General features: G+C 41.7%; 1 protein-coding gene across 2 annotated transcripts in view; it reads left to right on the top strand.

The window, feature by feature from the left end:
• Nucleotides 1–24,357, top strand: part of meis1b (Meis homeobox 1 b) — a 107,762-nt gene that overhangs the window by 39,215 nt on the left and 44,190 nt on the right. For both annotated transcript variants that reach the window (XM_032552361.1, XM_032552362.1), the window contains exon 8: nucleotides 13,171–13,316. In XM_032552361.1, the coding sequence (XP_032408252.1) occupies nucleotides 13,171–13,316 (146 nt within the window). The remainder of the gene's footprint in view (nucleotides 1–13,170; nucleotides 13,317–24,357) is intronic.

Below are 24,357 nucleotides of genomic sequence, written 5' to 3'. Positions count from 1 at the left end.
AAGTCAAACAGGATATTTTTCCTTTAGATTAGCTGAAGTTTCCTTCTCTTTGTCCCACGTCTACATTCAAGGACTTTGGAATGCCCTTCAGCACTTCAGCTGACTTTTGGAAAGAACTGTGGTGCCATTGTGCTGTTAAGTGCTTTTACCTTTTGTTATAGTCCTTGTCCTCCACTGCCATCCCCTCCCCCCTTCCCGTCCTTCTTCCATGGTCTATTTTTCCCTCTCTATCTGTTTGCCGTGTGTTAAGCTGGACCGCAGCTTGGTGTGCTGTAGGTGTCAAAAGCCCTCTGAGAGGCTGCAAAACAATCGACAGCGAGAGTTAAGAGTGAGACGGCTGCAAAAGAGGCACGTTCTTCCACAGTTTCCGTGTTTTAGCCTTTGTGTCGGAGGCGAAGAAGCTCTGCGCCGCTCTCACCGGCGCTGCTATTTGAACTATAACTCTGGCCTTCTGTCTCCAGTTTAGGGAAAAAAGGGAAAAGAAAACAGCAACACAAAGACAGGAGAGGAAAAAAAATCAATAGCTACACAAGAAAAAGTGCTGCACATGAAAGGCTGAATTCATTGCCCTGCACTTTCATTTTAGGGTTGCGGCGTGCGTCTCCTTCTACCTCGCTCTTTCTTTCCCAGCTGATCCGGGAGCGGGAACACTACACGAGGCGGTCAATGCGGATGTGTGTTTTGTGTTTGCGAACGCCGAGGCTTGCTGCAGTTTAATGTCGTGTCGGTGCCCTGCGCTCGAGGCAGTTTCCAGCGTGTCAGGCAGCCTGTGGTGATGAGCCTTTTCGGGAAAATGGCACAGAGGGAGCAGTCACATTTACACTGACATTTTTGCCATCACCTATGGCTATGTCAACAGGCCTGACCCTCCACCCCCTCCTGCTTCCATAGCCAGTGGATGGGCCCCAGCACAAACATACAGCAGCATAAGAACTTATTGGGAGAACTGCCCTAAATAGAGTAATGAACATCCCGTAAGATGTGGTTTATAAAGAGGCCAATGGGTCAGACTTTAGGCTGTCATTACATTACCAACACAAGTAGAATAGAATAGAATAAGTTTATTAGTCTAAACTAATAGACTAATAAACCCCCAGTTAAGATATTCACAGTATAGCGGCACCAACACGGAAACAGAACAATCAAAATAGATACATTAGAAACCAATTACAAAAATAAAACTAAAATACATTCTCTGTTTATACAATAAATAGAATATGTCCCAAATTATACCATAAGTCTTAACCTATTTGTTAAAGCTGTCCCCACGTCCTGACAGTGTAATATTAGACAGATAATGTGTGACAAGATCGAGCTCCCTCACTTCCTGCCAGTGCTATTATTGTCGCCTGAAGAAATGCAACGCTCCCGACCCAACAACAACCAATCAGAGCCAGGAGGAGGGTCCTAGCGCTGTCAATCAATTATGCTCAGTGTCCTAATGGCGGAGAGACAACTTACCATTACAGGAAAACTGTTAATCCAGCATCATCGGTGGCCATGATGATGGATGGTGACTAGCCTTAGCATTTGTGGCAGGCTGTGTTGTGCTGAAATAGCTGTAGCAAGGGGGAGGGTTTGGGCAAGAGAGTGATTGACAGCACTAAGACCCTCCTCCTGACTGATTGGTTGTTTCTGACTGCAGTGGGGAATGTGAGGAGGTGATTTTTTAAAAATCTTTTACAGATTATTTATTTTATACTGTCTCAATATAATGATCATTTCAACAAATACGTTAAAAAAAACATATTTGTTTTATTAAAGGTGCAGCTTTAAATTATATCTCTTTAGGAGAAGATCATAAATATGTACAACTTCCTCCATTTTAACTGGAACATAAGGTTGTGTAAAAAAAACTCTCACCCTTATTGCAGTAGCAAAATCTGATGCACATCTTATCACACTTACTAACGTAGAGTTGAGCCCCCATACACTTTTGCTTGTCACGGTTCCAGGTACTTTAAACTTTCGAATCATTACTCAGACTTGGCAAGTTAGGGAGAGTATTTATGTTCCTGTTGCCAAAACATCTGATTTGCCTGAATGGATTGTTCTGCTGTCTTTCCTATTTTGATGAGAGCAGCAGGGTCGTTTGTCATGTCTTAAGTATTTTACAATAAGGAAACTTTGTGACATGGTTATTTTGAGCAAATCCGTCATATTTATTAACAGCTTTCTTCAGTTTTGTTACATTGTTTATGCTGAACATGTGAAATTCTTGCTCTAAGAGTGGAGCTGGTGGACTTAATCAACCTTCCTGCAAGATGAATGTTATTTCTTTACATTTTTAAACACATGGATAAGTTGAGACAAGCCATCTTCCTGTGTCCGCATCCTAGCTTTTGTTCTCTAGTCTTTACCGTTTTGAAAGTGATCCTGCTTTTTCGTGTCACTTTGATATTTCATAGTCCTTTATTAGGGGTGTCACTGGGAGAACGGAGTGTGCTTAATATGTTCACAAACAACAACACACCCAATCGGCTCCCACAAATTTTTGATTTCTACGCCAACTTTGTTTTAATGCACATGGGTTTTTTTTTTATTATTATTCTTTTTTGTTGCGACTTGAAGACATTCCTCTTATCTGACTTCCTAATTTCCTCAATCAGATCACCACAGCAGAAATAATTGCCCCAAACTTGGCTCAGATTCTCACAATAACAAGACTCCAGTGTGCCGTAATGACAAATAATGCCTGAAGATGACTCACCAGTTGCATTCGGTATTGAATCTGTCAGCGCCCATCCACAAAACTGTCATCATTCAAGGAAGTGTTGCTTTGTTCTTGCAAAGCGCTCTTTATTTATTGTAATTACTTTAATGGAATTGTCTTTGATTACAGGAAGCAATTACTTCAGTTTGCTCATCGTTGTTTACCTGGCTAGCTCTTTTTTTTTTTTTTTTACAAGAGGAGCTTTCTTTCTCTTTCACTCTTTCTTTCTTCCTTTCTTTCTTTCATTCTTTCTTTTCTTAGTCTGCAAAGATCAGTCGTTTCTCTTTTTTTGTCTTCAGAGTCACATGATCCAAACAAAGTGGCTGAAGTTTGAGGCGAACATCTAAAACGAGCTAAGACCTTCTGGCAAAGGCAGGAAGGGAAGTCTAGACTAGCCATATTGTTTTCCTGACAGCGCATGTCATTATCCGGAGAGCACTCGTGGGGATTGCTTTCCATCTCTCCTCCAAGCCGGGAAGGAAAAAAAACAGAAAAAAAAGGGGGGGGGGAAGCAAAGCAGCATTGGTCACAGAGAGTGTTTTGTATTGAAGCAAACGTCTGAGTGTGTTGGTTTTGAACACTTTTATAGTCATTGTTGGAAAGTTGCCTCACAGATGAGTTTGGGAAGCAAGAGGGAAAAAGTGTTCTTTGGTGCACCGAATGGGCCTTTCCTGCTTGAGAAATGCATTGCAAGGAATGCCTGCATGTTCAGAATGTGCGGAGGTGGGAGGGACCCCTAGAGTCATGCAAAGGGAGCCCCCCCACCCTCTCCCAAGGCCTGAAACCCCTTCCCCCCTTGTTGAACTCCCCCTCAGCAAGTCTCGAGCTTATGAATGGTCTGAGTACAATAAGCGCCACTTTTTTCTGCACTCCCTCCCTCTCGCAGGCCCTTCTTTACCCCTCTGAGGATTTCTGGGAATGTAATGTATGTGTGTTTGTGTGTGAGTCCCAGAAAGAGGAAAAAAAATAGAGTGAGAGGGCGAGCACTTTAGTGAATGTACATCAGCAAGGGTGCGCGCGCGTACTCCGTCCGTCATGCTCGGAGTGTCCGTGTGTGTATGTATGAATTTCTCGCCTGCCAATATGAGACGTGTGTATCCCATGTGGAAAAGGATAACAGGCCCCTGAGGCCTGGGTCTTTCCCGAGCAGCCAATCCAGGGTCATGTGAGCTTTCTGGGGTGTGAATCTCAACGAGCGGCCAATGAAAGATCAGCTCCAGGTCACTTGGACTCCATCAAAGACGCGCTCTTTTCTCTTTGATCGGGAAAAACCTTTGGAATAACTACGCCCCTATAAAGTCGAAAGACTTGTCTCCACTTCTTCTCCTCGCGGTTCATCCACAGCCAATAAAACCTCGCAAAAACATCTCACGAAAAACGCTTAGCCATCTGCGAATGACTCCTAAAACCGTGTCCCGCTCATGACATCTGGTACAGAGCTGATATTCATAAGCTTTACTCCTCATCGCGGCGAGTTTTCTAAGAAGAAACATTATTAGAAAGCTAAATGTCATACATCTCCTTCATTGCGCTGGAGGCGACAAGATCGCAGTTCGCAGATGAGTGAATTGCAAGTCCATGGCTGTTAATTTGCCAGGCAGCAGAAAAATGGCTGACACCTTCCTCGTGGCACCTGTGCCCATGTGCAGGGGGCAGGTAGTGCCAACGACGCTCTTATTCTGAGAGATGGTTCATAATCAGATCATAACAGATTAGCCTAGATACAGCATGATAATGTCAGAGTGCGCCTTGAGAAAGAGAGATGCACAGGGGTGATAACAGCGCGACAGGGAGACGATAAAACAGAGGCGTTTGCACTTGCCGGACGAAAACGTAACGAGAGTGGACACAGGAAAATGTCAGCCTTCGTATTATTTTATGACAAGCTATCATTAACTGCTGTCTCATTTACAGTATGTAAACCTTACCTAGAGAAAATTCTTAACTCTTACACCAAGGATGTTTTGCAAATCTTCTAGATTTGAAGGAGCAATCATTTTGGAGAGTTAATTAGTTGTCCCTGAGGCTGAAGCTAACAGCTAGCCCTGGAGGGACCACAACCACAGTGTAGTTCTGAAACAACTCCAATATGAAAATCATCACAGTGGGGTGCCAACTAAGTTTTAGGAAGCTGTAAACGATCTTCATTTAGTCATTGCAGCTATGATTATTTCCAGTGAGAATGGGGGGTTGTGCCTCCGTAGTCTTGAAATGTACTGAAAGGAACAACTGGCTTATGTAAAGGTAACACAGTATAAAAAGCAAAAACTGGGTTTTATGAATGCTGTTTTATTGATTTTTACACCGCCTAAAACTAGGTTTGATAGATAAGTTGAAAAATGTTGCATTTTTTTTTTCGTTTGTGGGTGAAGAATATCCTTCCCGTTAACGCTTCTTCTATTGACGTTCCCTTTCTGCAACTTTCTCTACACCAACACCTTGAGTTAAGTGTTGACGTACTTCAGTCAGCGTGATTCACGGGTGGGAATGGTAACTTCACCACAGTCAAGCTTTAGTTATATTGTCTGATTTACCTATGTGTGGCGTGAACCTGTAGTAATGCCTTTATTAACAAAATGTATGTAAGTTTTGCAAGACAAATTGTGAACAATGCAAAGACACAAAATCTTACAAAGTATTTTTTTGCCTCGCTTTTTGTTCTGATATCTTACTATAATTGAAATAAGGCTAAGCTAACCCACAAGTAACCTTTTACTTCCTAATATAGGAGCTTGTCATAGGTCAATGTTTCCTTAATATTGATGAAAAAGCAGCAGTTCCTCTGGCAGATTATTTCACTTAGAATAAGGCATTTCTCTCATTTTGTAAATAACATAATCTACCAGTCGAACTGGAACTTTTTCATCGATATTAAGTATTTATTGACTTAAAACAAACTCCTACATCTTGCCAAAGGGTTTTTGTAAGTTCGTTTTGCCTTATTTCAAGTGCACTAAGATATTTGCACTGGAAACTAGGCAGAAGTACTTTGTAAAAATGTTGTATTTGCAGTGCAGAGAGTGATGTTGTTCTCAGAGACAGAAGCGAGCTAAACCCCTCACTCCATATGAAAAACATTTTTAAAAAAAAGCTTAAGTGAGGCATCTTCTGAACAATGAAAACATAAATGCTGCCAAGGCAGAAAATCTATTAGAAGGCCATAAAAAACCCATAATGATGTTCACTTAAACTACATTACAAACCTTTCGAGGCAAAAAGTAACACCATATTCCACAGTACTTTTTAGGATGGCTTAACAGCATTAACAAATTGACATGACCCAACTATAATGCCTTACTTATCTGTTAGATAGGTCCCCTGACTGGAAGTGTTTCAGTTCAATTCAAAAATACTAAACTCCATTTCCATGCTTTGTTTTCACTTACTATTTCACACTGGTTCGTTCACCATCCCTCACATCAGTCTCATGTGTAAGTTATCATTGGCCCACAGCATAAAGTGACGACCGTTTAAAGGCTCACCGGCGTTTGAACAAACTTCTTTGAGAATGGAGCTGTTTGACAGTAGCTTTGGTCCCTCTGAGACTATCAGAGACCAACTAATCTGGACTTGGAGCGAATGAGGACAACAAGAGAGTTTATATACTCGGGTGAGAGAGGACTTTGCTCCAAACTGTTTTAACCATTTCTTTAAACCCAAAACGTCGAGCTAGCAGATGGAGTGGAGGAGGAGACACGACAGTAATGAAGTAGAAAGAAGGAGGGGAGGGCGGGGAGCGGGGGGGTTATGGGGATTGAGAAGAACACAGAAAACAGCCAATTGAAGCTGAACACAGAAGAATGCATCGGTTTAGCTAATGCTAACAAGCCTTGTAATGAACGAAGGAAGCAAAGCAAATTTTTTACATCATTGTCTCTTCGCTCACAGTAAACATGACTGGGATTGTGTCTGAGTGTGTATTTTTGTATACACCCTGTGAGGGGACCGATAAAATATTCCTTCCCTTGGTTGGCCCCGGGGCATTTCAACTGCCCCTGGCTCCTTCCAGTCAGTGGCCTGCTCCTAATTGCCGCATACACGCACACACACACACACCCCCCCACACACACGCACACACGCCTGCATGCATGCAGACCCTCTGTGGTTGGAAACACACATTCAAGGGGATAGGCAGAAGGATGCACGCACATACAGACGACTGCACATCTATGCATGCATACATTCTTCACAGACAAACATGCACCCCCGCCTCTCTGCATTGATTCCCTCCCCTCCATCCCGTGACCCCCCCGTTACCCCCCTTCTCGGTCCCTCCTCTAACTAGTTGCGAAGACGTTGTCATGGCCGATCATGTGGGGCAGGCCCAGAGCTGTGCCTGTGGCTTTTTCTTGTGTGGGGACTGCAGCTTGCTAGGTTAGCTTCCCCACGCTGAGTGCATGCAGCCCAGGGTTACAGCCTGCTGAGGCCCTTAGTAAGGCTGGCAGACTGTGCATGGAGAGTAACTGACTGTTTTATTGAATGAGCTGCTCATCAGCTGCCTGGCTAGCTTTCTGACCCAACTGAACGACTGTTAAAAAGGGACTGTAACACAGCGGGCTGACCGAACATCTCAAAGACTATTTTACTGTTTTGTTTTGTTTATTTTTTTACATGAGAAATGTAAATAAGTAAAAAAAAAATTTAAAAAAAATTCTGTTCATTCAAGCACAACATTGATTGGTTCTTGATTCATTCAGCTCAGGAGATGAGATATACTGAGTTCAAAGGAGCGAAACAAGATTTGTGGAATATTTAGAAATAGACTTAAAACTTCATAATTCTATTATTTAGACAAATAGAAACAGTGTTTTATTATTCTACTCATTATAAAACCCTGGAGAAGTCTCTTATTTCGGTTCCAACGAGGAACATTGAGGGAAATCCTCGCTTTAGCGCTGTTGGCAGCTAACGGTTCACAGTGCTTACAAATCGTTTGTATTGGTCTCTAACAGTCTCTTCTTCAGCAAGGTTAGCAAAATGTCGCCATGGCCAACATTAAAACGTGGTGGAGGCATCTGAGGCGCTTTTGGAACTTCTTTGTAGTCGACTCCGTCAACAAAACGAGGAAGAACTCCCTTTTATGCTTCACCAAAATAAAAGTCTCGAACATTATTCTGTGATTTCTGGTGGTCACTTTCTGGATAATCGCTTAGACTTACTTCACCAGATGAAGTCTTGCTTCCCCCAACTGGCTAGCGTCTGGAAGCCCAACGAGAAACATTGTAGTCTTTTATTATTGCGTCGTACATTATGAATAATGTCACAGACAAGTTCAGATTAGATAATTGATCTGTTCTACTGAGCATGCCCAGTTTAAGCTTAGAGTGAACGCATGTAACAAACCGTCATTAATCACGACACTAACAAGTTTTTGCATATTCATTAAGAAGCAGACATTCTCTGATATTCTGGCATTTCTTCACATTAACATCCTTGTTAGTCCGTATGATGTATTCGAGATGAACTGGAGACATAATTTGACGAGCATTAAAATAATGAAGTCTGCTTCGCAGCCGTGTGTTGCATCAAAACTAGTTTTAAGCAGATTCAAAGCAATAATCTGTTAAAACCAAGTTATGCATACTCTTATTATTTTATTGTCCAGAATCATGACTGTCACCTTGTATTTGTGTTAGTCGTTTTTATCAGTTGTATTTAGTTTGGGAGAGGCTTTCTCAATAGGTGTTTTTTTTTTCTGTCTTAGATGTCAGATTGAGATAAATAATGCCCAATAAACAACAACGGACTGCTCCTCGTTGTTGTTTTTTTCATCTGATTAACTCCCCTGCACCGTTTCCTACTCATTATTTTCTCCCCCTTCGTTGCCTCTGTGAGTGTCTTGAGTTTGCACGTTTCGCTCCCGTTTCTCTCCATCTCCATCCCCATCCTTTCTTGCGCCGTTTCACCCTTTATCTCGTCTTTGTTTTCCGCTCCGTTGTGTAGCCTCTGTCTGCTTGACAGGCTGCCGTAGCACCGTTGACATTTCCTCGGCATGGCTGCCGAAACAACAGCTTCAGCACCTTTCCAGGCTCAGCCCTTTTCTCTTCTCCGTGACTTCCCTCGTGCTCGGAGGTAGAGAAAAAGCAGAAATTAGCCCCAGACCTCGTGGAGGTGATTCGTATCAAATTGCACTGAAAATGGAAATGCCAATAAAACCGATGGCCTTCTGCCTCTTTTTTCCCTTCTAGGTAAAGTAAATGTACACTTCTAAGTCTGACCTATGGATGCTTGCTCCCCTTCTAGGGAAAGTAGGAGTCCATAGGTCAGACTTAGAAGTGTAAAGGATAGGAATGTGTTAGCAATTCCCTGTCTGTTTTGGGTTGCAGCTGATAAAACTGCAGAAAAAAGAAGGAGACTGTTGATAGTGAGCGATTTTTTTTGTTGTTGTATTTTCTAAACATTCGCCTTCTTTCCTTTCTTCACATCGTACCTCGCCTTCTTCCCTTAGCTTTGGCGCTCGTTCGATCCCGCTCCGAGCCGGTTCTCCGGCCGTTTGCTTCTGTTTTCTCAACTCGCATGGGACGAGCCCCTGGGTTTGTTATTGTAGGCTTTGCTGAACATGAGCCGGTCTTTACGACGGATTGAAAGCATTTGCTTCCAATGAAAATCTGGTCTTAGATTACAGGGCCCCGACTCGGCTCACCCGTCTTTTTCCAGCAGGCAGCTGGGAAGGGAGGTGGCGGCGGCGGGGGTAGAGGGGCAGGCGTATTTCTTTTGCCCTGAAACAGTAGGAAGAAAAAGCTGAACTCACTCACAGGGCTCAGACGGTGCTTGTCCTAGGCTAATGATGTAACTGAAGCTTGCAATGTGAGTGTGTTTCCAGGACGGAGAAAGGCTGAGAAGCTGCATAATGTGCTCAATGTGTGCCTGCTTGGTGAGCGCAGGGCTGAAAAGTCTTGTTAATCAATTAATGCATCAGTTGCTGAACAATTGCAATTGATTGTTCAATGAAAAAAACAACAGTAGTCTTGTCATGAGGATCTCCTGGTTTGTTGACCTTAAGTAAAAATCCACAGTTTTGTGATATATGTGGTAGCAAAGTCAAATATGATGTAATTTCTTTTACAGATAGCCACCCACAAAACAATGGAGACATGTTTTGGATTTCAACACTGTGGCTACACAGAGACATGATTTATACATGAATCATTCTTCACTTTACGCATAGCACTGATTTAGACCTAAATATATTTTGTCTAGGTCCAAAACAAGCAAAACAGTGTGAATCGAGAAGAGGGGTTACATGGTTTAATATTGTTTTAAAGTTGACATCAACATGATAAAAGTCGCTATAGAGTTGTCATGGTGACGTCATAGAAACGTAAGCGAAAATGCTTCACAGCAACAGGCTTTATTAGCTATATTCACGCAAATATTGATGTAGTGTATTATGCAGAGTTATAAGAACAAAAAAACAAGACATCAGATAAAGAAGTAAAGAAATCGTCTTTTTGCCTCCACCTTTGCATGAAATAAAGACTATTTTCACCGGGTAGTTTACTGTGGGGCACTGAGTACACAGTAATCTGGTCTACTGAGATAATTGATCTCAGTAGACCAGATCAATTATCTAATCCACGAAGCGGACCGCCTACGCGGTCATAAAAATTTATCTTTGCGCGGACATGTCTGGTGGTGGTCCGCTTCGCCTCGGCAGACAGAGTACACCCGAGTATGTGGGGGCCTTTAGTCGTAACCCAAAATATAAGTGAGGCAGATGAGGAATTGTTTATTCTTTGTCTGCATGAAATGAATTATTTTGTGAGTGTGTAGCTCATCGTCTATAAATGCGTTGTGATCCCAATATGACCAGTCTGAGCTTGTCAAGCAAACCTAAAACAGGTCTGGACTCCTACTAAACATCTAAAAACACATCAAATATACAGACCAAATATACGAACTTTGTTGATGCCTGAGGATGCATCAATATTACTTGTACAGTCTACTGGTGCTTTTTCCTTTTATCTCCTTTTATTTTGATTTGATACATTGACTTAAGCACAATTGCACCCATTAAACTGTGTATAGGTTTTACACTAAACATGTTTAATTAGGAATTATATACTTCTTTGCTCTTTTATTCATAGAGTAACACAAGTATAACAAACTGTTATCAGCTGACTATATAGTCAGACTGTTTTCCTCCGGTAGCCAGTCTCTCACACACAATGACTGATGAAACCAATGGAAATATTTCTAAACAGCGAAACAGAGAGAAATGTGGAACACTGCAGGTGTTCAGTGACTTTAAACTATAACGTGTTCAAACCTTAATGTACCTTACTAGAAAACGTTCTTCTACTATTACATAGTTCTCATGTGACATAACACTTTCGGGAACTGTGTAGCAGCCATTTTGGTAGGTATTCATAATCAACTGTCACAGCAGTTGCTATTTAGTTGCCATGACAACAATAAACAAGCCACAAGCTTATAACCTTGTTCCAATTTAATTTATGAACAGTGTAAGTACATTACATCTATTACTCTATTGCCATATCTTTTTGATGGTTTCGAAGCCATGGTTCATCTATACTTTATGCTGCACTTTCCTACCAAGATGGCGGTTCAGTGGTGCGGATCACTTCCGGTTCAGACTGTGTATTTTGACAGACATTAAAAACTCTGAAAAATAAAGAGTAAATTAATTTGAAGAAGTCCTAAAGCCAATATATATTTATATTTGAATTGTAATGTGGTGAATTTAGGTAAAATGACAAAGTGTAATGACCAGATGATTAATTCTCCATTGCTTCATCCACTGGTTGTGTTACATTAGCCTGGGCCAAGCACACGCTTGATCTTCATATGTGCATTATCAATGCGCAGTAGGTGGTGTTTGCATCAATGCCAAGCCAGCTCTTGTTTCTGCCCTGCCCACTCCCCTCATGCAGTCACCTCCACTTCCACATGAGGTTCATTAGAAAGCCTTCAATATGTGTGCATATGTATCTCCTTCTGCCAGCACAGTCGGAGAGAGAGAGGGAGAGCTGGCTGGCCGAGCGTGTTGTTTCGTTTGGTTTGTTGAGAGGCTCTCTCTCCTAATGGCGTGTATAATTCAGGTGCCCTCCAGGCATGCTTTCAGGAATTCTTTTGCCTGAGGTAATGGGGAGCAAAGGCCCGGGTTTTAGGCCCTTGATTATTCCATTGATGTGGCAGACTGGAAAAAAGTCATCTCCAATCGGATTAGCGCCAACATCGCCATTAATTATCAATGAACCTGGATCTTGTGGGGGGGGTTTGCGAAGGTGGCAGGTGTCGCCCTTTGGAAGTCGGTGAACTGCCCTCAACTCTTGTTGCAGTGAAGAAACCGAGATTCTTTGGAAGTGCTTAGCGTATAATCAATAAATAACAGAATCCAATTCAGTGACTGCTTCTGCAGTTTATATATATATAACTTTTTTCCTCCACATTCTCACTTCCAGGCGAGGGAGGCATTGCGGGACAAAAGTCGGGTTGTTTGGCGCCGGAATACCCCGGCATATGAGGGTGCCACTTGTTTACCTCGCCTCATGTTTCTTTAATGATTATCATCTTCATTCAGGGCGGCTCACGTTTTTTTTTTTTTTTTTTTTGGAATAATGATAATAACAATTAGGCTTTTCATCGACACAGATGGGAAGTGCCACTTTCTCTCCAACCGGAGCTGTATGGAATCCGTACAGTAATTGGGCCTCTTTGAATGCAAGTGTGTGTGTTTGTGTTGAAGAGTTAATGTTGTGGAGAAAAGGCCCGTGGAGCACTTTTCCTTTCTCTTTCAATGCTCAGATACTCTGAGCTGTCTCATTGTACCCCCTTAGGTGAGGTTAACTGGCCTTAATAGAGTCTTATCGAAGCCCTACAGGTTGCTGTAAGCAGCCATGATGCTATTGTTATGAAAAGCAGCTAGCTTTGTTAGCGCTGTTTGTGCTTCCCATCTATTTTCCTTTCATTTCCCCCTCCCACATCCTCGCAACCTTGCCTTTTGTACTGCCGTGTTACTCTTTCCACCCCAGGTAAAATGGCAGAATGCTTCAATAACTATTTTCCCCTCAGGATAATAAAGACTAAATCTCTCTGTCATATTCAATTCTGCGCGGGCTTGGATGGGAGAGTGGGGAAATGCAACCTTACAAGTCCTTTGTGCTCTCCCTCTCCTCCCCCCCATCTCTCTTTTCCTCACGAGAGGATGCAAGCGCTTACTGTGTTTTCAGGGACAGTGGGGAGAAAAATGAAAAGGCTGGGGTTTATTTATAAATGTATTCGAAGTGAATGCATTTAGCGAGGTGCCATTCTCTGCCAGCCTTTGTCGAAGGCTCCATACCCCATCCGACACAAAGAACCTCCAGAATTCCTTTTTTCCCCGAAATCACATTTATTCCCTTTGAACCCGAAAGACGCGGCAGCTGCAGGAAGCAAACAAACTTCCCTGGCGTCTGATCGGAGCTGTCTCTTCCTGTTTCCCCGTCATGTGACAGGTGACGGCCTGGACAACAGCGTGGCTTCGCCGAGCACGGGCGACGACGACGACCCGGACAAAGAGAAGAAACACAACAAGAAGAGAGGGATTTTTCCTAAGGTGGCCACCAACATCATGAGAGCGTGGCTCTTCCAACACCTAACGGTGAGTTCAGCCCAACAATATGTGTTTCACGCCACGTGTGATCCTCAACTCACCGCCGACAGTTATCTATCTTCCCCATGTCTTGCTAGCTCTGTGCTGCTAGTGTTTGGGCAGAGAGACTTTTGCACACCTGAAACACACACCATCCGACACTTGGCACGCATTCGGGCCCGGTTTGTACGACAAACACTTCAAAGACAGGAGACCCGTGTAATGTTGGAGAGAATCTCTGATCGTCCGCTGAAGCTGAATGAGGAAGAAGCAGAGCAGAAGCACCCCGGGCAAGTTTGTGCAGATAGGCCGAAGAACCTCGTTACATTAGTTAGCAAAATGCATGAGACGCCGCGAAAGGCCAGTGGCTTGGCTTTTGCTTTCCCTCAATTAGCAGGAAATCCACTCATCGTTTGAGACTGACACAAATAGTTTGGTGGAAGCTAATGTTATTTTGCGGGTGATAGAATTAGGCTTAGGTTTACAGGGAGATTTATTAGATCAAAATAAGCTCCTCGGCGCTGTTTAGATGTGACTTTTGTTCCAGTAGCTTCTTTTCAGGAGTTTTATGGCTCATAATGAAGATCAGCCTTAGTTTGTCTTACACTTAAAGTGATAATATGCTTTTTGTTTTATCGGAAGGGGTGTGTTCACTCCAGCTGACCAAGATTTAAAAATGAATGTCTGAATATATTTTCATCAGATCTGATCATTATAGAAGCATTCGTCTCTATAGGTATCCTGTTAGATTCTCTTCCTTTGTTTACAGGCGTTCCTAGGCCTGTCACAAAACCAGTACATTTTGCCGGACAATAAATTATCCCAGATGTTATTGCGATAAAGAATAATATTGTTATTTTGACATCGTTTTTAAGTAATATAAAGGTAATGCCATTATAAAGCAAGAACACATTCTCAAAGATCAATAAATTCTAATGAACTGAAATACATTTTAAAAACCAAAAAACAGTTCTAGGTGTACCTTTCAGAATTTAGCAGATTTCTGATCTCTGTTTTTTGTCAAATTTGACCTCAATTATGTACAATAAAATTATATTAATTTAAAAGAAAGAGAATGCTCATTAGAGTTCACATTGCAAGCCATCCTTAGGATCCTACATTAGCGATTAGCACAGCTAGCATTACGAGTTATTTAATAAAAAATTATACAAAAGTACATAATTCCTCACCACGTCAGAAAAAACGTTCCTCAAATATAGCCATGGAGAAGGACTAGTTGGTCAGCAGCAAACTTCTGACCAATCACACAACACTTTGCACAGAGCTCGGTCGAAATAGTTCGACCCGGGCTTCCTGTAGAGTTTGGCAGGTGGATGTCCCTCTTTGAGCAAAATGATTTCGGCACTCTGGATGAAGTATGTTGAGGGCCTTTACCTTAGCTCTGAGATTTCCAAAAGGTTGCCGACATTTCCATACCCAACACGTTCCATGAAAGACAAAAGTCAAAATCGCCGTTCAGCCTTCCTGTTATCTGACGAATAGCTTGTTCTTTCTGGTTCTCTCACAGTCTGAGTGATTTAGACTTAGACTTAGACTGACTTTATTGTCATTTTGCATGCACAGGGTGTATACTGAGTGATTTTCAGACATGATTGGTAATGTCATGCTAAGCAGAGTGTACTTTTACATAGCTAAATGCTCTGTTGTTTCGGCCTAGTGTGCCCATATCTATTTTCGTAGGATTGTCGCTAATGGCATGAGTCATCTCCGTCAAACGGGAAGTACGCCACAACAGTCTGCAAGCACAGTTTGTTTTTAGATGGAGAGGTTTGGCCACAGACAAATCATTTGTTGCAAGATGTCATAAACTTACGAAACTCCTTAGATTATCTCTTACACACTGACCTGATGGAGTTGCATATTGACGCAACTCCTGTATGCTCTTCTTCTAACACTGGTTGAAATGTGGCTGATTGTCTCTCCAGCGGCCACCCCTGTTGTAAATGAGAACTGCAATAAGATATCAAAGCAACACTAATAATGTTTAGTGAGTTGATCGAATCCTGCTAAAAGACTTTTTCAGATTGTTTTTGCATCCATCTTATCTGCATCTTATAAAAGAACTTGAGAAAATAAATGGTATTTCCAATCAAATTCATCCTTTTAAAAATGGCTAAAAGCAGTAAATCCGCTCCTGATGCTTCTTCAAAGAACGTCGTAGTGAAATATAACCTAGCGTTTAACAAAACTTTCAGTTTACATTAAGCCAAATTGCACTGGATTTCAAAGTTTAGGGCAAAGCAAATAGAGGAGCTGGAAAGTGTTTGGCCATTTAGAATCTTTATTAACGTTTCCTCTAAGAGCCGTTCCAAGGAAAGATGTCTTAGAAGTACTTTTCTAACTCTGCGTCACTTGCAATCTGCAGACCTCAGGAGTTTGTGGAGAACATGATACGGTTTGGCTGAGTGGCACAGACCAAACAAGAGGATGCGGAAGATTGTGGATATTGCAGTCTTTAATGTCTGCGTACACTGGCATGTGACGTTACGTTTGTTACGTTGTTAAACGTAACATTTTTGGTAATTTTTATTTATTTATTTTTTTACTTTTTCAACCTCCCGCTCTCCATTTTGTGATCTCTAATCGTACACCCCAAACCTTTCAGGGTCAAAGGGAGAAGGTGTTTGTAGCACGCACACACGCCAACATACTTCCTGTGTCATTTTACACTCTGAATCAGGCGTATGAGGGGTTTCGACATCGCTGGATTTCAAACAGTTGGTAGGATATGAGCTTCAGGAGCAGAAGAGGGGGATAAGGGAGGATGCATGAAACTCTCCTTCTCACAAGCAAAAAGCGAGAGAGGAACCAAGCCGTGCACACGAGCTGGCAAACAATGGATGTAGGGTGAGCTACTTTACGGCACAAAACTGGAAGAAATCAGAAGAGCTACATCCATCTTTTGTGGCAACAGAAAAAAAAATTTATATTGAGTGCATTTAGTTAGTAGGGGAGGGAAAAATATCCCATCTTTTCTTAACAAAGTCACGAAATGTAACTGAAGCCTTTCTTTATTTTATGTTTGACCTTTTTTTTAAGCTGATCAGAGCTTTATGGCGACTGTTTAAAAGCAAGCCAGGACTTTTTGTTCTCCTTTTACTATAGTTCTTTCAGCCACTGGGCTCCAGGCTAGACCTGTATTTATCTTACCAGCAAGCAGAGTGAGAATGATGACACATCTCTAACACTCAGTGGAGAAGTCAGAAGACAAGTCAAGCAAGTCTAGGCATCATGGGGGGGTCACTGAGTCTCCATAGCAACCATTAATTCTACATGTCAACCGGTTGTTTGGCAGTGATGCCAGAAAAAAAAAGAAGAAAGAAAGCTTTTTCTGTAAATTGGTGGCGTTTGAGGAACTTTACAGGGAATTTGGCTAGAATTGTATGGGTTTGATCAGATGAGACAAAGATTGATGAGGTTAATGGATCTGATCTGAAACAAAGGATGAATATGTAGAACTGTGCAACTGTTAGGTAAGGTGGAGGATGCATGATGCTTGTGTATTCCAGAGCTCCTGGGAACCTTGTGAGAGTTAGCAAAACACGCAAGGTCGTTAACCTTGGGAGATGCTATGAAAGAGCACTAAGAGTTTTCCTACCAGAAAAGGTGATTTTACAAAGCAGAGATACCAATAGCTGTGTAATGTTGCTAAAAATGATTTTGTCTTATAGTTAGATTTTTTTTCCACGATAAGTAAAAGTGGTGAAATTATTAGCTATGTTTTCTAAGTGCTTCAGTAGCTGCGATTCCATTAACCGTAATATTGCTCTAATTGGAATGACAAAAATAAATTTACTTAATGGAAAAGGCAATTTTGGAAAAAATAATCAAGTTTTTCTTCTACAATGAGATGGTTTTTTGGCCCTATCAAAATTTGTGTCTTGTGCAAAATTGCAATGGAAACACGATTTTCGCAGCACCCGGGTACATGATCAACAACTGGATGTTACTACTGACGGAAATGACAAAGATGACAGGAAGTATATGACGGATCATGTCGAGGCATGTTTTAAATGACTTATTGAGTCAACACGTGTGATTTTAATTGCATTTCTTCTTCTTACCGGAAACAACTCAATTGCAAAGTTGTTTTTCAACATTAGCAGAACATTAACAAAGTTTTGCGAACATTTGTAATGGATAACTAATGCAATGTAATTAGCTGTAATGGCAGCTAGTGTGGGATTAAAATAAAATATTTATATCAAAGCTTTTTACATTCATGGTTGGTCAGTATTTTAGATGCCAGGTGCCAGACCCATCTGTTCATACTAATCATTCTTTGATACTGCCATCATTTGAAATGACCAGTTGGCCTTGTCAATCATGGCATTTACCTGCAAAAGCACATTATCCCCATAGAAGGCTTATGGTTGAGTCTAAAGTTGAGGCTTTAGTTTGACAGGATAGTGGGAAAAACAGCAAGAACTACAGTCGAAATTTAGATCCCAAACTTCAGTGTATTATATGTTAGTCGCCCTCACAACTGGACCCTCAGGGGAGTTCCCATTGTATCGAAGCGGAAAGGGAAGGTGGGTGGCAAAATGGGGCTATGAGTGCACCAGCAGGGTAAGGGGTAGGTGGCATTTACACAGCTGTTCTTTCACTGTTGTGTTAAAGTCGCTCATTTCATCCACCATTGGTGTTTACCAGCTACTTTGCCTGGGAAAGGTAAAGATTGTTTCCCCGCAACAATGGGGGAAAAAATCATTTAATTCCCAAGATTGTTGTTTTCCTCATGAGCTGCTCGTCTGACTGGGAGAAAACACGCTTCCATTTGAGATTCGCTGCAGCAGTATTGAATTTGTGATGATGACAACGTTTGCAACTCTGAGTTCTCTCCAACACACCCAATGAGCTCATATGTTGTTGACAATGCTTGTGGGACGGGTTCAGCGCAAGAATTTGGCTGCACTGGCTTGGAGCGACTACAAAACATTAGCGTTTACCGCCTGTCACCGATGGCCAAGGCATGCAGTCTGCTGCCAGCTCGACATGCAGCTGTAAACTGGCTAGGAGGCCGTAATAAAAAGGAGAAACGGGAAAAGGCCTTTTTCCACTTGTCTGCTCATCACATTGTGATATTTCTTATTCTTTTTATAATAATTGTGTGGTAGTTTCCGTCTTTTCTCTTTTGTATTGATCATATTTATTGATAATATTTGTGTATTTAAGTCAGTTTATCCCTGTTTGGTTCATCTTTGTTTTTAGTAAGACAAATTATTCATTGTCCAGGGACAACAGATGAAAAATAGCTTTTTGGCTAATTCTGACGCATTTAGAAACATGTTAAAGGGGCAGTATTGTGTCAAATTGACTTTTTTGAGCTGTTATAAGGTTATTTCCTTATCAGAAGCATACCCAAAGTGTTGATTTAAATTTTTTAATGCTTGTTTGAGAAATGATGTCCACCATTTAGCTGTTCAAAATGCCTGGGTGGACATAGCTTCACCGTCAGGACGGTTTCCAAACTTCCAAACTTTATGCTCACAGAGAACCCTCCCCACTCAGCTCCTTCAGACTAGCTAGCAGCAATTAGCAAACACCTGGCGGATGGGTTCATGCTGAGCTCATTTTAGCAGCTGCTTCTCAGTGAAATGCTGGTAATATATATATAGCATTTTTGTAACTGAAGTTAAGTTAGTTATTTGTGCTCTAAAATGACTATGTGCCTGGAAAACATGTAATACTAATTAATTAAAGAATTAATTGGATTGACTGTGCACATCTGATCAGAGAAATCTACATTTTTGTGATTCAGAGAGAATAGCTAAAGATTGTTGGCAGTATTTTTGCACTTATTTAGCTAATATTTATGTATTTACAATGTCAGACGCTAGTTTTAAGAAATTCCACAGTCCCTCCTCCCCACTGTGGGGTCTGGTTCCGTCCGCCCCACCTAACCTGCACCCTCCCCTCCACACAAATGGTATTTTCTTGTTTAATTTAACAAGAAATGAGTAGTAAATGAAAGCTCAGGCCTCAAATCCCCAACGCGCCCCACGCTCTGCTCTCCACTCCCCTATGAAAAGGCAATTTGTGAAATTATGTGATGGAGTAATTAGATGGAATTCACCCCCGCCTGTGTGTGCTGCACACACACCGACCATATTCCCATTTAGATTGCTGCCTCGTTCGGGTTCACAGAGGTGCGCAGAAGCGCGCGAGTGTGTAGCAGTAAGTTTGGCTGCATTTGAAGTGTCAGCATCGGTGTATTCGCACACTTTTATACACATTATCGCTAACACACTCACATCCTGGCTCTCCTCCCCTCTTATTTGTACACATATGCAGAGTAACGAGGGGCAGCCATGATCGCAGCTCATAAAAGAAGCCAACTCACAAACCCTCAATGAGTTGCCTCTGCTTCCCCCTCGTCACCCTCCCCCTCCCGATGCCCTCCCCCCCCTTCCCTTAAAATGTGTAAAATGCGAAGAGGGAGAGAGCATAAAAAAGATCCAACTGGAAGGCATAATCCGCCGTTAATACAATTAGAGGATAATTTAAATGCTAGTGTACGCAGATGTAGCCGAGCAGGGGGAGCATCCCCCCACCCCTCTTGGATTTTTTTTTTTCTTCAACAAAGCAGCGTGTGCTTGTAGGAGGTGCAGGGGGGGCTGGGGGGTGTTGAGCAGAAACAGGTGTGAAAAGGTGATATAATTCATTTCTGCACCGTTAGGCGAGGCCAGAAGCCTAGTTGTTGTGTGCGATGGATGGATGTCGGGTTGGGCATTTATTGTATCGTTTATCATTTATCGTGATAAATTTCTCATCGTGATAAGAATTTTGGTTATCGTTGTCATGACGAATTCCAATTAAAGCTGTTTAAAAAGAAACCGGTCTGTATTGTTGGTAAAACTTGTTTGAAAATGCTTGTAAATGTATCAAGTTTTTTCTTAGGAAAGCCCAAATAGTATCAGATTTGATAAGAATCTTTTGAGTAAAATAAATAACACAAACTCCAAGCCAGCAACTTTAGAGAAAACTGCTTGGATATCCCCCAGACGGCTGCAGCAGATCCAATACTTGTCCTGAACCAGGTTTCAGCTGAATGTGTTTTCCTGTTAGAACAGAATAGCTGTACCTCTCCACTGTCACCACATGCTTGCGCAAGAGGAGAGAACTGTTTGTCAACTGTTTTTACCAGCTGACAATACATGATCAATTGAAATTGACTGTTAAGAAAACAGTGGCTGGATATAATTGGACCCTAAATCGGACTGTATGATTGGAATAATTTGGACTGAACTGAACAGATATCAGTTCACTCTTCATGTACTGTGAAGCACTTTGTGGCCCTCTGAGAAAGCGCTCTACAAGTGCAAGCCAGATTAGATTCTTTGTGTGTTGTTATGAATAGGCCTTGTTTGACTTGTGTACTGCCTCGAGATGATATTTGTTGTAAATTAGCGCTTTATAAATAAACTGAATATGATGTATGACTGAAAGACAGCCGTGGTCTTGATCGTCTTGCCAGAAAGTAATCGTCTTGTCCTTCTGTGATTGACAAAAGGCATTCTTTTTTTCTGGTTTCTGCAAAACGTGTTTGTACAATTCAGACTATATTGCATTAGCAGATGGCATGGAGTCCAGTCCAGCAGAAACTGAAGCTGGCTGGATGGTGAATCACACAAGACCTTGAATCGGCTCTAGGTCAATCTGTCCCTTTGCCAATGTACATTTTGTACACACATAAACTTTCTGGATCAGTTTTTTAATCTTCAGTATCTTTGTGAATTATGGGAATAGTCAAAAAATGCTCAAATGTCACACAGAAGTAAAGTTAATTATTTTTTGAGGGCTTTGTATGTCATACAAACAAATGATCTTACAATGGAGTGACTATGAGTGAATTATAGATAGTTGCGATTGCGTACCAATTTTTTTCATGCATACCAACTGTTTGGACACATGGTTTATATCAAACAATAAATCATGTATCTATGCTGTACAGAACGACCAAAGTACCAAAGTATGAAATGATGAAGGGTTGTAGTGAACAGCAGCCCATTGATTCTCATTGGTTGCTTGAGGAACTAATGAGATCCTCAAACCACACATGAGGCGATCAGAGCTTTTTTATCAGTATGAAAATCTGCAGCATGTTGTTACTCTTTACTAAAAACACATTAGTTCCTGGACATTTGGAGAACAGAAAACCACATACTAGAGGCTGTCCACTTAAACAATGATTTTGGGAGAAAAAAAGCTCTGAGGTCAGAGTTCACCATTACCTCAGACGCCATTATTCTTGGGCTGTTTATTGCTGGAACCTGGATGTGTCAGCGCCCGGGTCAGCCAATGCTACCCGGGCGCATTGTCTGACTCGAGAAAGTTCCTGAGAAGGTTTTTATCCCCTCTGGTTGTGTTTTCAAACCGAGATCAGAGGGTTACTCCTGCTCCCTTTCATCTTTACTACTCAATTGTACTGATAAGGAGAAACAAGGAACATGGAGAAATTTTGAAAAAGATACAATGCCTGAACCCAATCCAGAACAGTATTTTTTTTGGGTCATATTTCCGACATTCTTGTCTTGTGATTGTTGTTTATCTTATCTATCCTGCCACAGAAATAAGACTTCTCATAAAACATAATTGCAACTAAAAGTCAAAGCCACAGGGACGCCTTGTTAATATCTTTTGAAGAGGCATCATTAAGCAGACTTGAAAGGACAAACATCAGCTGACTATTTATGGGTTTTCATTCATTTATTCATAAAAGACAATGAAGGCACAACGTCCGTCTTGATACTGTACACTAATTCAAAGGCTGGTGTCTCAGATTAAGGCCTAATTTAATCTAAGTGGCAGTCAGAAGCTTTGGCGCCACTGCATGATGATTTCAAAGAGGTCTTGAGAGACGACAGACAGGCAGATGGATGGATCTGCCGAAGGCCTGGCGTGACACCGAATGGAGAAACGAGCTGCCTTTATTTGCTTTTAGAGACTTTATCTTCAGAAAGGAACCGGCTCTGGGCTGTGTGTTTGTGTGCATCTGCCGGTGAGGGTTTGCCGCTTGGTGTTTGTGCAAATGCTCATGCGATCACCCGGGTGTGTTTGTGCGAGGGAGTTTGGAAGCAACGACTTGTCCGTACCGATCAGCAGGAGTGGTCGGTGTCAAAGAGGCGGCAGCTGAGTCAACCTGCCCACCCCCACTAACACACCCACGCCAGCACGCCAGCACACACACACATATTGTGCCCCAGCCCCCACATTACCCCACACCTTGTAATGAAAACATCATCAATTATCCGTCTTGACAGGCCCCAGGGACCTACGAACTAGAAAGCTTTCTTTGGGGGCTTCTTTTCTTGGAGTGACCCTCACGGAAAAACACTCTGCGATTCTCCAACCCTTTTGTGAAAAACATTCACGCTTCCGTCGTAGTTTGTATCCAAATCTTAAGACTTTGCTTTGCCAACAGGCTCAAGATGGCAGAGTCCATTTGGTCAAGGTGTGGGGAGCAGGAGGTGTGAGTGCCTTGTATGGGATACTGGGGGGGTTCAGAGGGAGGGTATAGGGTGGAGTAGGCATAATGGTGTGGCTGGGGCAGAGAGATCTCATCAGTCTTGACAGAGACTCCTGAAAGGCCATCTGTGTCGTGATTGATGGATGGTTGAGTAGATGAGCAGATGGGTAGAGCCAATACAGTAGGTAACAGAGCGACTCACACATGGCACAGGTTTGCAACTCATAAGATAAAGGTTGACTTCTGGAGATATTGGCTTTTTTAATGTGTCTTTCTGGAGAAGTTTATAAGATCTTGTCTCCCATTCTGTAGTTTGTCTTTTTTAAATTGATGGGATGTACATACTTTTAAGTCTTCCCGGAGGTTTCATTCCCATCTTGTTTCAATCTAACAAGAATCAGTTTATAGACTATTTCAAGTAGATCAGCAGCAAATGAAGAAATTACAATATTAGTTCCGTTAACTCGTGAAAGTATATCTCCCAAACTTTTATGAGATTTTTGTTAAACTCAATAAAAGTGAATCAAAGTACATCCTGGTAGGGTTATATACCTTTTTTATTTCTCTGATATGCTTTTATCAAGTAGTGAAAATATCAAAATTTTCAGTATTTGACAAAGGGAATGTGTAATTGACCTAAGTTTTGGTTTACTAACTGGTATATCTCTAGTTTTAAGTACTGTAAAATTTCAATTTGTCAGTGTATTTAAGTACTATCTTGGTCTCATTGTACCTGGATATATTTCTTATGTTGTCTTAGACAATTAAATGTAAATATTTTTAAACAGTTTTCCCAGAAAAAGTTAGCAACATAAGCATGAAGCACTTCGAAACAGAGTAAGATGAATATTATATTGTTTTTAAATGCTTGATTATTTCACTGTTATTCCCGTTATCGCAACATTTCAAGTGACTTCTTTGAGCAATACATAGGTGCAAGTTGCAGCCTTTTATAAAGTGCCTCTACATTCCCCCGAATGCTTGACTCCATTTTTTTTTCTTCCAGTCTCTCCTCTGTGCTTCTTGTATCGTTTTACCCCACCATTTAAAAGCCCTCAAGGGCAGTTAACTTTTAATTCATGTCACCTTTGAACTCTTTCCTAGACGTCTGCCGCAGATCTGGACCAAGAGCTTGCACATTGGCGTGTGCGTTTGTGTGTGTGTGAGCTGATCTGGCGTTTAGTCAAGAAGTAGGTTTGTGTGTTTTCTTGAGAACGTGAGAACTTTACAGACCCTCAAGGTCGGTCAGTAGCGCTGGAAGGGATCAAGAGATCTAATGGCTCTCGAAGCTAAACAGACCTGACGCCCAGATTCAGTTTGAATATTCAAACTCAGCTTGTTTTTAGATTGTACATAACTTGCAAAAATATTCATAGAGTATTCCACTGTTTGGTTGCTTTACAAGTATCGTGATTATGACACAATTCATTTCTACCAAAAGTAATTCATTGCAGTTGTGTCCCTTCTTGCCATCATTTTCTTTCTGCTTACCCCCCTGTGCCCCTCCCCAGCTCCCATATAACCTCAGTTGGGGAAACTATGAAACAGTTCAGTGTGTGG

The sequence above is a fragment of the Xiphophorus hellerii genome, chromosome 22 (genome assembly GCF_003331165.1).
Source record: "Xiphophorus hellerii strain 12219 chromosome 22, Xiphophorus_hellerii-4.1, whole genome shotgun sequence".
NCBI lineage: Eukaryota > Metazoa > Chordata > Actinopteri > Cyprinodontiformes > Poeciliidae > Xiphophorus > Xiphophorus hellerii.
This window is presented reverse-complemented; position numbering and strand designations above follow the sequence as displayed.